Genomic DNA, 14,731 nt, shown 5'->3' on the forward strand with positions numbered 1-14,731 from the left:
GCAGAAAATATTTGCCCCAGAACCTGTACGACTGTTCACTTACGAGGCAGACACTTTTCATAGCCAGGGACATGGAATCCCCTCACACACGCACACACACACACATCTCTCAGACCTATAACAGCAACCACTTTAAAGGACAATCTAACATCAGACATCACGTTGCCTCAAGTCCCTGTCATTCAGTCAGGCTGCGGTCTGAGCGTCTTAACAACCTGATCTCTCCTATTTAAACCCCCGGGCTCTGCTACTTAACCGTGTCTCTCGGGGTTGTCTAGGCCAAAACACCAAGGCTACAGAGGGTACATCAGACACCTGAAACCTGCTTTGCAACCCAACCATGAGCATCTCCTCTTGCTGCCCTCACAACGAACCCAGAACATATTTTATTAATTTAACCCTTTGTTTACTGGGTGACTCAGAACACATTAGCTTGTACAGCTACGGTACGTGGGTGGGGAGGGTTTGCAGAGATGTGTCAGAGGGATTGAAAGAGCCAATTGGAAGACACTGGAAACGGGAGCGGGTTCTAGGGTTTCCACAGTAACAGGGTGTTGTGACCCGGTGAGTCTGCCTGTCAGGACTGTGACTGACCACTGTGGGTAATCTATACTCCGACAGGGCCCCAATGTGTCACGTAACCAGGAAACAGCATATTACCTCTGCCAATCACACACCGAGTTGCTGTAAACTGAGAGATGGACAGGGCCTTATCCTGAACATGACCAGACAGTCACAGTTTAGCTCTGATGCCTATCTGGACTTTACACAGACGTAGAGGAGGCTTGAACGAATTCAGCGGGTGGAGAACGAGCTCATATGCTGCAAAAATGGACCCTTTCATTAACATCACAATGAGTCTGTCTGTCTGTCTGTCTGTCTGTCTGTCTGTGGAACACTAGCTAAAGAACACCCAAATCCTCCATCACCTTGTTGGAACAGTCTGTAGAACAATATCACCTGGCACACAATGCACACTGACAAAGGCTTGTCTGTCTTCCTCTGCCCTACCAGTGTTTTACCTGGAAGCAAAAGGGTGGTGTAAAGTCCCTCTGCCTAGTGGTGTAAAATACTGAAGTAAAAATAGTTGAAAGTACTACTTAAAACTTCTCTAGGATAGGGGACAGCATTTTCACTTTTGGATAAATAGCGTGCCCAATTTCAACTTCCTTCTACTCATCCCCAGAATATAAGATATGCATAGTATTAGTAGATTTGGATAGAAAACACTCTGAAGTTTCTAAAACGGTTTGAATCATGTCTGTGAGTATAACAGAACTTATGTAGCAGGCAAAACCCCGAGGATAAACCATTCAGAATTATTTTTTTCTAAGTCACTGTCTGTTCAATGAGGTTTCATTGGGATACTAGATTTCTAATTGACTTGTTTGCCGTTCCTACCGCTTCCACTGGATGTCACCAGTCTTTGGAAATTGGTTGAGGTTATTCCTTTGTGTAATGAAGAAGTACGGCCATCTTGAACGAGTGTCACTTGAAGTGTACTTTTTGAGAGAGGCGCATGACTCGAAAAGTAGCGTCAGTTTGTTGTCTTCCTGTATTGAACACAGATAGTCCCGTCTTCAATTTGATCGATTATTAACGTTTAGAAATACCTACAGTTGTATTACAAAAGTAGTTTGAAATGTTTTTGCAATGTTTACACCTAACTATTGAGATATTTTGTAGTGACGTTGCCAAAATTGGAAGCTGTTTTTTTCTGGATCAAATGCGCCAAATAAATGGACATTTTGTATATATATGGACGGAATTAACTGAACAAAATGACCATTTGTGATGTTTATGGGACATTTTGGAGTGCCAACAAAAGAAGCTCGTCAAAGGTAAGGCATGATTTATATTTTATTTCTGTGTTTTGTGTTGTGCCTGCAGGGTTGAAATATGCTACACTCTCTTTGTTTACTGTTGTGCTATCATCAGATAATAGCATCTTATGCTTTCGCCGTAAAGCCTTTTTGAAATCTGACATGTTGGCTGAATTCACAACGAGTGCAGCTTTAATTTGGTATCTTACATGTGTGATTTAATGAAAGTTTGACTTTTATAGTAATATTTTTGAATTTGGCGCGCTACATTTTCTGGATTTTGGCCAAGTGGGACGCTACCGTCCCACATATCCCAGAGAGGTAGTTTTTTTCAGTATCTGTAAATGAGAAAATTGTGCTGTCTGGTTTGCTGAATATAAGGAATTTCCAATGATTTATACTTTACTTTTGATACTTAAGTATATTTTATCAATTACATTTACTTTTGATACTTAAGTATATTTAAAACCAAATAATTTGACATTTGCTCAAGTAGTACTAATGGGTGACTTTCACTTCAGTCCTTTTCTATTAAAGTATCTTCACTTTTACTTTTAGTATAACAATTGAATACTTTTACCACCACTGTTTCTACCTGGATCCAAAAAGGGTTCTTCAAAGGGATCTCCTTTGAGGACAGCCTAAGAACTCTTGGATTCTAGATCGCAAGAAAATTCTAAGAGTGTACAGAGTTATGCCCTATACATTTGTTCTCAAACATTCAGAGGGTTGGTGGCATTTTGGTTTTTCACATTTAAAGAATCTCACAGCTCTTATTCTTATACAAGGTGAAATTGTGACTGTCTTTCAAAGTGATGAAAGAAGAAGTTGGCTATGTCTGCTGTGATGAATAGAACACAGGAATACCAGATCCTGGCAGGGCCTTGGGAGTCAGAAAATCAATACACACTTCCTGGGTTAGTCTGCAGTAGGGTTGCAAAGCTACCAGTAATTTTGCAAAGGTACTGGCATCTTCTGTAATTAATAGGTAATCATGTATTCACATATAGTATTGTTTTTTTTATATCTGTGTCCACATTGTCCATGACAGCATAATTAATGAAAAAAGTATCAGGGCTCAGGCTAAGACCCAGAAGCAGACACAGGAGCCAGATAGTACAAGTCTGAGTTTATTATAGTTCAAGGGGCAGACAAAATGTAAATCAAGGCAGGCAAAGGGTCATAATCCAAATCAGAGTCAGACAGGTTCAGGACGGCGGGCAGGATCAGGACAGGCAGAAAGGTCAGAACTGGGAAGACTAAGAAAAACAGAAACTAGAGCACGGGAAACCTGGGAACACGCTGGTAGGACTTGACAAGATGAACTGGCAAAAGACAAACAGAAAATGCAGTTATTAATACACAGGAGATAATGTGGACAAATGAGAGACACCTGGTGGGGGGTGGAGACAAGCACAAGACAGGTGAAAAAGATCACGGTGTGGAAAGAGGAGACAAACAGCTGTGAGACAGATTTATTTCTAGACACATTAAAAGTGGGATGTATACAGAGAGTGTGGGGCAACAGAAGGCGAACAGTAGAGGGGCTTAGGACCTTAGAGAGAAAGAGGAAAAGGCCTGATAAAACGGGGGGGGGGGGGGGGTTTGCGGGACTCCACCCGGAGGGGCAGATCCCGAGTGGACAGCCATACCCTCGGCCCAAGACGGTTGCGGGGATCAGGGGTTCAGTGGCGGTCCGCCTGTCACCGATACCTGGAGGTGGTCTTGGGCTCTCTTCCAGGTACGGCAACAGCAACGGACATCTGAACAGAAGGTATGCTGACAGGGGCAGATATCCCAGGGAACACTCAAAAGGCGAAAGACACGTATCACAACAGGGAAGGGTGTTGCGGGTATATTCCACCCACACGAGATGCTGGCTCCAGGTGGTGGGATTGGTGGAGTCGAGGAAGCGAAGAGTCATCGCCAGGTCCTGTTTGGCTTGCTCCGACTGGCCGTTAGACTGGGGATGAAAACCAGAGGACAGGCTGGCGGACGACCCAATGAGGGTGCAGAACGCCTTCCAGAATCGGGACGAGAACCGCGATTGGAGACCATGTCAACCGGCAGTTCATGGATCCAGAAGACTTGCTGCACCATGAGCTGGGCCATCTCCTTAGCTGAGGGCAACTTAGGAAGGGGAATAAAATGGGCGGCTTTGGAAAACCTGTCCACTACCATAAGGATGGTGGTGTTGCCATCCGACAGAGGGAGGCATGTGACGAAGTCCAAGGATATGGGACCAGGGGCAGTGAGGGACAGGGAGTGTTGATGACGGCCAGCTGGAGCTTGTCGCTGAATCTTGTTCTGTGCACATACAGTGCAGGCGGCAATGAACGCGGAGACGTCAGGAACCATGGTGGGCCACCAAAACCATTGTCGAACGAATGCCATGGTCCGACGGGAGCCAGAATGACAGATAAGTCTTGAGAAATGTCAGGGTCTCACCTTGTCAGGGTCCATTTGAATATTCCCTGCAGCAATGACGTATCCTAGGAAGGAGATGATGGAGCGATGGAACTCACAGGTTCAGGACGGCGGGCAGGATCAGGATAGGCAGAAAGGTCAGAACTGGGAACACTAATAAAAACAAAAACTAGAGCACAGGAAACACCGGAACTAGTAGGATTTGATGGGACAAGACGAACTGGGAACAGACAAAAAGAAAATGCAGGTATAAATACACAGGAGATAATGGGGACAAACTGGATACACCTGATGGTGGGTGGAGACAAGCACAAGACAGGTGAAACAGATAGCATGAAACAGAAAGCATCTAATCAACAATGGCATTATTTTAAAATAACTCTGCAACTATTGTCAGAATAGAAATTACAAGATTATGTTATAATGCTGTTATTGCATCAAATGGTTGTTTTATGCAACAGAATAAGGGGTTGTTAGAACACTCATCTGTGTGTGTTCTACTGAGTATAGGCCTCTGGGAGATTTAACACTGACAGAAGATTTACGATGTCTTTTGGTGATAAGCCTAACAAGACCGCATTCCATAGCATGAGTTAATGTGTCTGTTCTATAAGGTACCAGGAAGAGATGGCTCGGGGCCAGACCCTGGTTTCTACACAATGAGAATTCATTTTTACAAGAGATACTGTAGTGCTGTGAATTATAAGTATCTTTTATACGAATCTTAACCTTGAGACCCATTCCATACATCTGTTGTTTGTCATGAAAATCCGGAAGGATTGACTTTCCTATAAAATGCTGTGGCTCAAACCAGCTGGTTGAGTTCTCAGTGATCACCTCCAGGGGTGATTACCGACCAGCTCCATTACTGCATTAATTAAATGATAAGGTTTGATTGTTTTGAAGAAATCTAAGTCTCTCCTTTTGATTACAATAATTCCACGACACTCTTCCAAATATTTACTTTTTTCACAACTACCACCAGTTTTGTGCCAAAACATTTACAACAAAGACATATTGACATAATAAAATAAATAAAAGTGTGTCAAAAAAAATATAAGGGATATTCCATGCTGAAACCCTCATATTAACTACCAATGCTATTGACTACGTTTATATTTACGATAATGTTTTACAAATATTTTTGTTGACATTTTTTAAAAGAAACACTGAAATGTTACATTTACATAAGTATTCAGACCCTTTACTAAGTACTTTGTTGAAGGACCTTTGTCAGTGATTACAGCCTCAAGTCTTCTTGGGTATGACGCTACAAGCTTGGCACACCTGTATTTGGGGAGTTTCTCTCTTTCATCTGTGCAGATCCTCTCTCAAGCTCTGTCAGGTTGGATGGGGGGAATCACTGCACAGCTATTTTCAGGTCTCTCCAGAGATGTTCGATCAGGTTCAAGTCCGGGCTATGGCTTGGCCACTCAAGGACATTCAGAGACTTGTCCCGAAGCCACTCCTGCATTGTCTTGTCTGTGTGCTTAGAGTCATTGTCTTGTTGGAAGGTGAACCTTCGCACCAGTATGAGATGGTGGAGGGCTGCACAGATAGAACCTTCCAGAAGGAAAACTCCCATCTCCACAAAGGAACTCTAGGGCTCTGTCAGAGTGACCATTGGGTTCTTAGTCACTTCCCTGACCAAGGCCCTTCTCCCTCGATGTATCAGTTTGGCTGGGAGGTCAGCTCTAGGAAGAGTCTTGGTGGTTCCAAACTTCTTCCATTTAAGAATGATGGAGGCAACTTTGTTCTTGGGGACCTTCAATGCTGCAGAATTTTTTTGGTCCCTTCCCCAGATCTGTGCCTCGACACAATCCTGTCTCGGAGCTCTACAGACAATTACTTCGACCTCATGGCTTGGTTTTTGCTGTGACTTGCACTGTCAACTGTGGGACCTTATATAGACAGGTTTATGCCTTTCCAAATCATGTCCAATCAATTGAATTTACCACAGAGGAAGATGTAGAAACATCTCAAGATTGATCAACGGAAATTGGATGCACCTGAACTCAATTTCGAGTCTCATAGCAAAGGGTCTGAATACTTATATGTAAATAAGGTATTTCTGTTTTTGTTTTTTTATTAATTTGCTAAAATTTTTATTATGGGGTATTGTGTGTAGTTTGATGATGAAACAAATGTAATTAACACATTTTTGAATGAGGCTGTAATGTAACAAAATGTGGAAAAGGGTGGTGGGGTCTGAATAATTTCCAAATGCACTGTATGTACAGCTAAACTAGGACATAGAGTTTACCTTCTGAGATGTCATCAAAAACTGCTGAATACAAGGGGAGATACTTTGGTTTAAGAAGTGCGGGGGACATGTCTTGTCGGGGGGCCTGGGGGTCCTCCCATTTCTGGGGGCATCTAAAGCTAATGTTCTGCATTTCTACACAATCTAATATGACCCATGGTCCTTAGTCATCTCTATTTAGAACAACAACAAAAATTGCAAAAATGCCCACAGTCATCAGGTTAGGTAAAAGATCATTAACTATGTTTAAGTGATTGATAAGACTGAACTATATTTTTGTTCAGTGTAATTCATATCATAGGCTCAATGGTACTGTAGAGCTCTTTTTACTTGCACACAATATAGCTGGCCCTAGGGGTCCACGGCCCTGCAGAGCCCCAACCCAACACACCCCACTCAGCTTTAGGATCTTAGTGAAACATTCATTATTGGTTTTGGGTGTGTTAGGCCAAGGCCAGAGTGACAACCCACATTATGGCAGACCCCAGGGACAGGAATGAGCAGCCCAGCAGCTAGGGATCGCCTAAATAGGTATCTTCCCTGACGTGGGCATGTTTTCAATAAAGACTCCTTTTGTCGTACCATATTCCATATTAGGCACCCAGACCTTATGAAAGTTGCACAGTATGCCCTTAATCTTGTAATAAATCAAATCTAGTAGCCTGACATTTCTTGCATCCATTGTGGGAGGATAACCAACCTTCCAATTAATGCCACTCCAGTTCTTAGCTGCTACTGTATAAATGATAGGTTATACAGTTTCTTCTGATAACAGTCTCCAGTATCAACATTTCCAAGCAAACAAAAACCGGGAGAATCTGTAGACATGCTGAGATAAAATAACATACTCTTTGTCAGAATTCAGCCAGCCTTCACAACACCATAACATATGCAAATATGTCCCCTTTACTGTGTTACACATCCAGCAGAGGAATGACATGTCTGAGTGCATGTAATTCCATTTCACAGGCATATATAGTACATTCTATGGATGGTCTTCAACTGCAGTAATTCATTTCTGAGATGATATGAACATGACTGGGCATTCAAACATATCTGTATCCATGCATCATCATCAATAGCATCTACCAGGTCTTCCACACATTTGTGGTTTGTGTCATCGGGAAAAGCCAATATCAATCCTAAATACAGTTTGGAAATCAACTTCAGAGGTTTGTCAGACTGCCTTAAAATAGTTTCAAGCTTTGACGCGTCTTGCTTGTCCAGTGTTTGCTGCACAGCGAGAATAAATTGTTGTATCTGCAAAAGTTCACCTCAGTGCATCACAGACTGGCTTCCCTGGCTGCCTGACCCTGATGAGACAGACCCCTGTCACCATATGATCCTGCTCAGATGAGGCATGACAAAGACTTACCTTGGTGTACATTTATACATGATATTGTCCATGGATAGAATCAATGATTAAATAATTGGAATGACCATTATTCACAGATCCCAGACTGTAGCATTCCCATCAACTGAAGATGGAACTTTGTATCCATTCACAGATTTTTATAATATACTGAAAAATTCACCTGAGCTCCATAGACTGGTCTTCCCTGGCTGTCTGACCCTGCAGGGACACCGGTCACCATCTGATCTTGCTAAGACATGATGAGCATAGTGTTGTGTACTGACTGTGCACCATGACAGTGAAGCCTGTGGAGCTGTTTATACCGTGTCAGTGTGAAAAGTATGGAATTAGCTAGAGAAACTGACAGAACAATAACGTTACATTGCTATACTGACTAATAAAAACTCATATTGCACTGAAAAAACGTCAGCAGATCGGTCTTCAATCGTTTGGCCGCTGGTTCAGGTCGTGTGTGGTTGAGGCAAAAATAATAGCTAAAGTCAGTGATCTAGCTAATGTTAGCCAACCTTTGGCTAACTCTAGCTAATGGTACAATGGTACATCTTAAAATGTACTTACGTTGAAACGGGACAAAACAAAGGCTACACAACATTTCCATACACAAAGCAGCCGTTAGATACTGCTACCTGACAGATACCTAGAGTCTAGCTAGAGCTGAACTGGCTGTGGTAGCTACTAGCTGCTAGCAGCTAGTTCATTCACTTCAGTCGAGAGGGGATTAAACATTAGCTAATGTAACATGTCAGTTACACTACTAGCTCAGCACTGGGAATAAAATTAATTGTTTCTGCCAAACAGCAGTTACCTTGCCAGCTAGATCAGTCAACTAAAGAGTAGACCGTTTCTGCTCTGCTTGCTTTTACAACTCAGAGAAAAATAGAACAACACAGACAGCAGCTGCCTCTGTTCATCTGTCCCGTGCTGGTCCTATACGCCAGCCTTTCAGAAGCTTTTCCTTCACACAGCCTGTCCGCACACTCTGTGGTGTCCATGCGGACCTAAATTCTGCCTGCTGAAACCGGAAAACGGTCTACCCGACCGCTCTGAGGAGTCCGCATGGTGCTGAAGCATACTGGTGCTGCGTTTTGTAACACAGTGAAAGTTACGCCCCTGCTGAATACAGTACTGTAATACCGTGCTGAATATATGTATATTCACAAATCATTCTGAGATTCAAAATGTAGTCATTTAGCAGTCATTCTTATCCAGAGCAACGTATAATAAGCATTCTCTAGTATTCTTTGTCTCTTAGTCACACTGTCTTTGAATGTTCTCTCCAGACTAAGTGATTCATTGTTACATAGCTAGTCATAATGGCCTACTGAACCAAATCAAAAGGATTGAGATGAATGAGCTGTCAAAGAACCAATTGGATTAACAAATGAAGACAGAATTGAAATATATTCATTATCATTTATTCAACAAAATATGACCTCCCCTTTAAACCGGATAGCTCTGCCATCACCACAGAACATGTTTCTCCTGTATTTGGGTTTGTGTCCCTCCCTCACCCAGGTCATTCACCCAAATATTGAACAAAAAATATCACTATTAATCTGCTATACAAACAATTAAGAAGCCATTCATTCAGAGGAGAGGAAAAACAAAGTTGTTTTTTTTGCAAAGACAAAATATACTTTTCTTGTGAAGTTTGCAAATGTATTTTACCGTGTTGAAACATATCTTGTTCATAATAGATACAAATCAGGTTTTGGGTCTATTCCACTTCAATTTCAGTCAATTCAGGGAGTGCACTGAAATTCCAATTCTCTTCAATGCTTTTCAATTAGGAAAATGTGGAATTAGAATTTGGTTCACTTTCTGAATTGATTGGAATTGAAATGGAATTGACCCCAACCCTGGATAAAATGAACTGTATTACTGAAATGTAATAACAAAAGTAAGAACAATTTAAAATAATTTATTGGATAGTAAACCTGAAGGCCAACGCGCTCAGTTAAAAAATAAATAAAATGTATCTTTTCAATTAGAGAAGAAGCAAATGTATGGAACAGAAACAAATCTCAAAACCATAACCGAGCTAAACGCACACACTCAAGGTCAAGCTAGCATGCATCCGGCTCTCCCCCTCGTTTCCCCCCAGTCTTCCTCCAGCCTCCCCACAGTGCTGAAGGCTGCCATCACTGTCCCCTCGCCACTGCAATCACTATTCCCAGCTTGACGTCAGGAGATCCATGAGGTGTTATACAGCATCCTACCAACAGCTATCAGCCAGCTATCAACCAGCTCGGTTTGTGGTGCTGTTACAACCTAGCATGGTACCATGTCCACTAGTCCAGTCCAATCCACTTGTTCATGAGAGCAGTATCCTAGCAGTGTACAGACATGCAAGCATCCAGCCCCTTCTCTGACTCCTCCATAGGATCCTGGTTTGGTATGGAATTGCAGTGATTCCCCCATATAGGTGGAATATCCTGCCCACAGAGGCCCTTGAAACACCTTCACCCAGGGCTACCATAACCTTCCTATTGAAACTAAATCAGATTCACAGAGTTCCCAGCAGTTTTAAGCAGGGGGCAGCAGAGCTAGGTGGGAAGGAGTGGGGCGGGCCGCCTTGGCTTAGTAATGCTAGGAGAAACACTGTAATAGACTGTGTGGATGGATGGAGATGAGCGATCACTGGTAGCCCAAGGCAGACGCTGAGCCCAGTCTCTGGCTATAAAGGGCGTAGTGGGGGTAGTAAGGAGAACCAGCCTGGAGGGAGTGCAGGGGGATGGAGGTAGGTCCAGGGGGCAGGTGGACCTTACCATAGGGGTGGTACCGGGCCAGACCCAGGGTATGAGGAGCCCTAAGGGAGAAGGAGTTCTGCAGGGAGGCCTGGCTCTGATGGGGGAGGTGGAGTTGGCAGGAGGCAACAGAGGAGGAGGAGACAGAGGGGTAGGCAGAGAGGAGCTTACTGTCCATCCCTCCGGGTAAGGAGGTGTGCGTGCGCAGGTGGGCCAGCAGCTCGTCTGAGGTGGAGAAGCGTTTATCACAGGGCCCTGCAGCCGACACCCAGTTACAGGCATGAGGCATGGGGTCATTGGAGAGCATGAAACCGTAGGTGTAGAGGGGGTGAGACAAGGTGGGTGTGATGCTGGAAGACATAGTGCTGGGGTGGAGGGAGTGGAGGGGGTGGGAGGTGTAGACCAAGCCTGGGTAGCCTGTTTTGAGGGCGGAGGAGGGGTCGTGGATGCAGGGGTTGCTACTCCCCAGGTGGGGCGCGTTGGGGTAGCTGAGGCAGTAAGGGTCCCTGCAAAAGCCCTGCATGAAGGAGGGGGGAGAGGCACCAGTGGAGTGCTTCACCCCCACACCCCCACCTCCCAGACCAGACTTGTTAGGGTCCAAGCCTGGGACAAACTGGGGGGGATATCCAGCGTAGGAACCCACTACAGAGCCATGGTAGCCCATTCCAGAGGATGACATGGGGAAGACAGAGTGGCCAGTCTTGTAGGGGGAGATGGGAGCGATAAGTCCAGGGCCCAGGCCAGGCTGTGGTGGTTGGGAGTCCGCCTTTGGCCCCTCATGGCTGGGGCTTCCCTCAGAGCTGCCTGTGCTGGAGTTCGTGCTGGCTCTGGCGTGGCTGGAGTTAGCCAGCTGGGGACTGTCCAAATGAACCTTATTCACATCCGACTCCTTTTTAAGATGGCCGCCGCTGCTACTGTTACTGTTCCTGTGTGGACTGGCCTGTTCCTGTTTGTGTTCTCCATTCAGAGTCTGAGAGCGGGAATTCCGTTGTCCATGTGGCGACTGGCTCTGTCTGTGTGTCTGGGACGATGGCTGCTGTGTGTGCTGAGGGGGCGTGCCACTACTCACCCTGGAGTTGGGAGATATGGCATGTGGTGGAAAGGATGGACAAGAACCTGATGAGTTACTGTTAGCACATCCATTCCCATTACTAGGTACCCTGAACGCAGCTTTATCAGAGCTGTTATTAGAGCTACTAACCCCATCCCTCCGACTGTCTCCCCCTACTTTGTTATAGGGCTTGAAGCTGGACTTGTCGTCCTTTATGGGCCGGTGGTCCCCAAGTTTGTGACTGGAGGAGGAGGAGGAAGAGGAGCGTCCATTATGGTCCTTATCACCATGGCCGTTGGAGGTGATGGAGCCTAGCTTGGAGGAGGGAGGAGGGTCAGGCTTGCCGATCTGGGAGCAGGTCTGAGCCAGCAGGGCCAGGGGGCTCTTCTTAGCATCCAGCTGGAGAAATAAACCAAGACTTAAAGTTAAGTTTAACCCATTTTCTCAACGTTGAATGTAATGGTTATGTGGAAAGGAAAAATGTATACACACTCAACTTATACAGGTGCAGAAAGAAAGACAGTCAGACAGACATACAGACCTGTAGACTATGTCTATTGTCAGTGAATAATTGTTTGGCCAGTAACACAGCCCCCTCTATGAATTACAACCTTAACGTTCATATAATAGCCTACAAACAAATACTGTTGTTAACAGTCATTGTTACGAAATGTTGGCAGTAGGCCAAACGGTGTCGTGCTTTAGGCTAGGGTTAGTTTTATCGAATGGATGTATTGCCTACAAAGTTTAAGCAAAAATGGTGGGACCGGTAACTCGGACTATGAGCAGTCTATGAGTAAAGACCGTTAGGGAACTACTTTTAAAAAAGTCCCTGACTGTGCGCATCAAGAAAATAAAAAGCCCTACTACGGACATATATCGCGCATTATTGGTTAAAAGCTGAAGAACTTGGTTTGCGCAAAAACGCACCAAAGTGTTGAGAGAATAAATGTGTATTGAAATGGCTATATGTCAAACAACAACACACATCTGTGTGACAATTACAATGGCAATAGTAACAGAATTACAATACCTCAATGTTCACTGGTGCAGATTGTAAGGGCTGCAGGTAGTCCGGGTGGTGGAGCAAGTGGCCGGTGTGCGCCGTCAACATCTTGAGTATCCGGATAGGGAGGCGCTTTGCCTGCCGAATAGGATCCAAAGGAGTCGGTGAACAAACTAACGCGCCCGTTGGCGAGCTGCAGTTATCAATATCGTCACAGGGCTCCGAGGTCTGGCAGCGTATCTCGTGCGTTATAGCTCCAGCAGGGGAATCTTTCATCGGAGATGGAAACGAAAATATGTTTGAGAAGGGCAGTGTTTTGTTACAGTCCCGAGAAAACAAATTGTATAATTATCCCTGCGCAGTGTATAGCGTAGTTTAAAATCCGGGAGAAAAAGTCTGTTGATTATTCACTATCCAATTTCATCAAACAGAAGTTGACGGTCGGCTCTTCTTTACTCATGGTACCGATTCCATAATTGTTCTTCCAGGCGATCTAATTCACAAAAGCAACATCAATCGAAATGTGAGCGAAATACATGCATACAATTGAGTTATATAATAAGTATAGCCAAAATGAGAAAAGCTGTAGATATTTCCAAAATACGGCCGCGATACATATAACATCGGACTCTCACCCCTCCAGTGTATAGCTTGCTCTCTCTCTCTCTCCCTCTCTGTCGCAGTCTGTTCAGCAGTTACACATCAACTGGACCGTACCTCGAGTGTATGAGATCACAAGGGGACCTTCAAAGTAAGCGAGCCGCCGTCCAGTGGATGGCTGCATCGGTAATGAGAATGGCTGTTGCGTTTCTTCTGAAGGCGGAGCAATATTGTTCCCCTCGGCCAATGAAGACAGACTGTCTGTGCACTGTATTTCACAGCGTTAGATACATCTTCTGATAATCTTTCAAATGTCTTCCTGTCAGAACGAAATGTAATTTCCTTTGATGCAAAAATTCTAACAGGCGCCCTATATGGCATTTATGTTGATTTATGTATGACTGATTGTATCAGTGTGCCATCTACATGACCAACAGGGGGCACTATTGATGACATTGTATCGAAGTTCATCAGCAGCATCACCGATACAATGGGCTACAACCAAGTTTGTGGCTGAGATATACTGGCTATGAAGCAAATTCGAATTCGTAAGTCTCTTGTGACTATTGTGGTCACTGCAGGGGTGAAATAAAGTTTATTTTGGCAGAAATTGAATAACGTTGTCTAACCCCAGGTGTGACATTCAACAACCATTTTACTCTCTGTCTCCTTATTTGAACTTTAAAACCAGTTAAATGTAACTAAATGTCATCTTAAGTGTCATCTACATAATCCCCCAAATTATTTTTTTTTATCATGCGAGGCCATAAACAATAACAAGTACTGCTGCATACTCAAAGAAAGGTTAGAATCTCACCTTTCTGGTACAAAATAGTTATACATTGCTGAGAGGTAGTCACGTTTGAGGACGAAGCTCAAGTACACAGTACAAACATAATAAAAAAGATGACTTTTTCTACTCAACAAAACTGTACGAAAAAGCTTGAAATGACTTATGTGCTTTCTAAATATAGCATAATCAAATTATAAACCGACTAACTATGAGATTTCACTTTACTTATAACTGTGAAATAAATATGTGTATGTTTAGTGTTAGTGAAGGTCTCTATTGATAAAAACGTCTGCCCCCGTCGCTGTGAATGTCTCACAGTGTTCTAGCTTGGCTTCCTGAGCTCGTTAGGAACTCACATTAATAATAATATTGTCCGTCTATGACAAACCGAAAGTGTTTTTTGTTTCATACCTGTGATCTTTTAACTTTCATTATTGTCTAGGAATGGACCTGTGAATGTGCTACCAGGATGAAACCACTCTCTCCCGCTGGCTAAAATGTAACCAATGCAGGCATGGTTTTTTTTTGTCGGTGGCTGTGATGTAGGGTTCAACCAGGAGTTGGTAGGAAGGACAGCCATCTTGAAGTGGTTCACACAGACACACAGAAAATACTAGTGGCCGTGGGAACCAGGGCCCTCATTTAT

At 43.9% G+C, this 14,731-nt stretch overlaps 1 protein-coding gene across 2 annotated transcripts; it reads right to left on the minus strand.

Annotated features, from left to right (window-relative positions):
- Positions 1 to 9,281: 9,281 nt before the first annotated feature.
- LOC129863798 (zinc finger protein 703-like) lies at positions 9,282 to 13,563 on the minus strand. Of its 2 annotated transcripts, XM_055936056.1 has the most exons (3): positions 13,328 to 13,563; positions 12,720 to 13,185; positions 9,282 to 12,085 (listed from the first exon to the last, which is right to left on the minus strand). In XM_055936056.1, exons 2-3 carry the CDS (start codon positions 12,966 to 12,968, stop codon positions 10,526 to 10,528), a joined length of 1,809 nt encoding a protein of 602 aa, XP_055792031.1. In that variant the 5' UTR covers positions 12,969 to 13,185; positions 13,328 to 13,563; the 3' UTR covers positions 9,282 to 10,525. The 2 variants fall into 2 exon arrangements, with proteins under 2 accessions (XP_055792031.1, XP_055792030.1); XM_055936055.1 differs by having other exon boundaries at positions 12,720 to 13,563.
- Positions 13,564 to 14,731: the final 1,168 nt, after the last annotated feature.

The sequence above is a fragment of the Salvelinus fontinalis genome, chromosome 10 (genome assembly GCF_029448725.1).
Source record: "Salvelinus fontinalis isolate EN_2023a chromosome 10, ASM2944872v1, whole genome shotgun sequence".
NCBI classification, from domain to species: domain Eukaryota; kingdom Metazoa; phylum Chordata; class Actinopteri; order Salmoniformes; family Salmonidae; genus Salvelinus; species Salvelinus fontinalis.

Bases quoted from the DNA above. Each gene is read 5' to 3' on its own strand.
- LOC129863798 (XM_055936056.1), bottom strand. From the start codon at position 12,968: ATGAAAGATTCCCCTGCTGGAGCTATAACGCACGAGATACGCTGCCAG. The intron at 12,086-12,719 runs GTATTGTAATTC...TTATTTCTCCAG, and splicing joins CTGCACCAGTGAACATTGAG to CTGGATGCTAAGAAGAGCCC.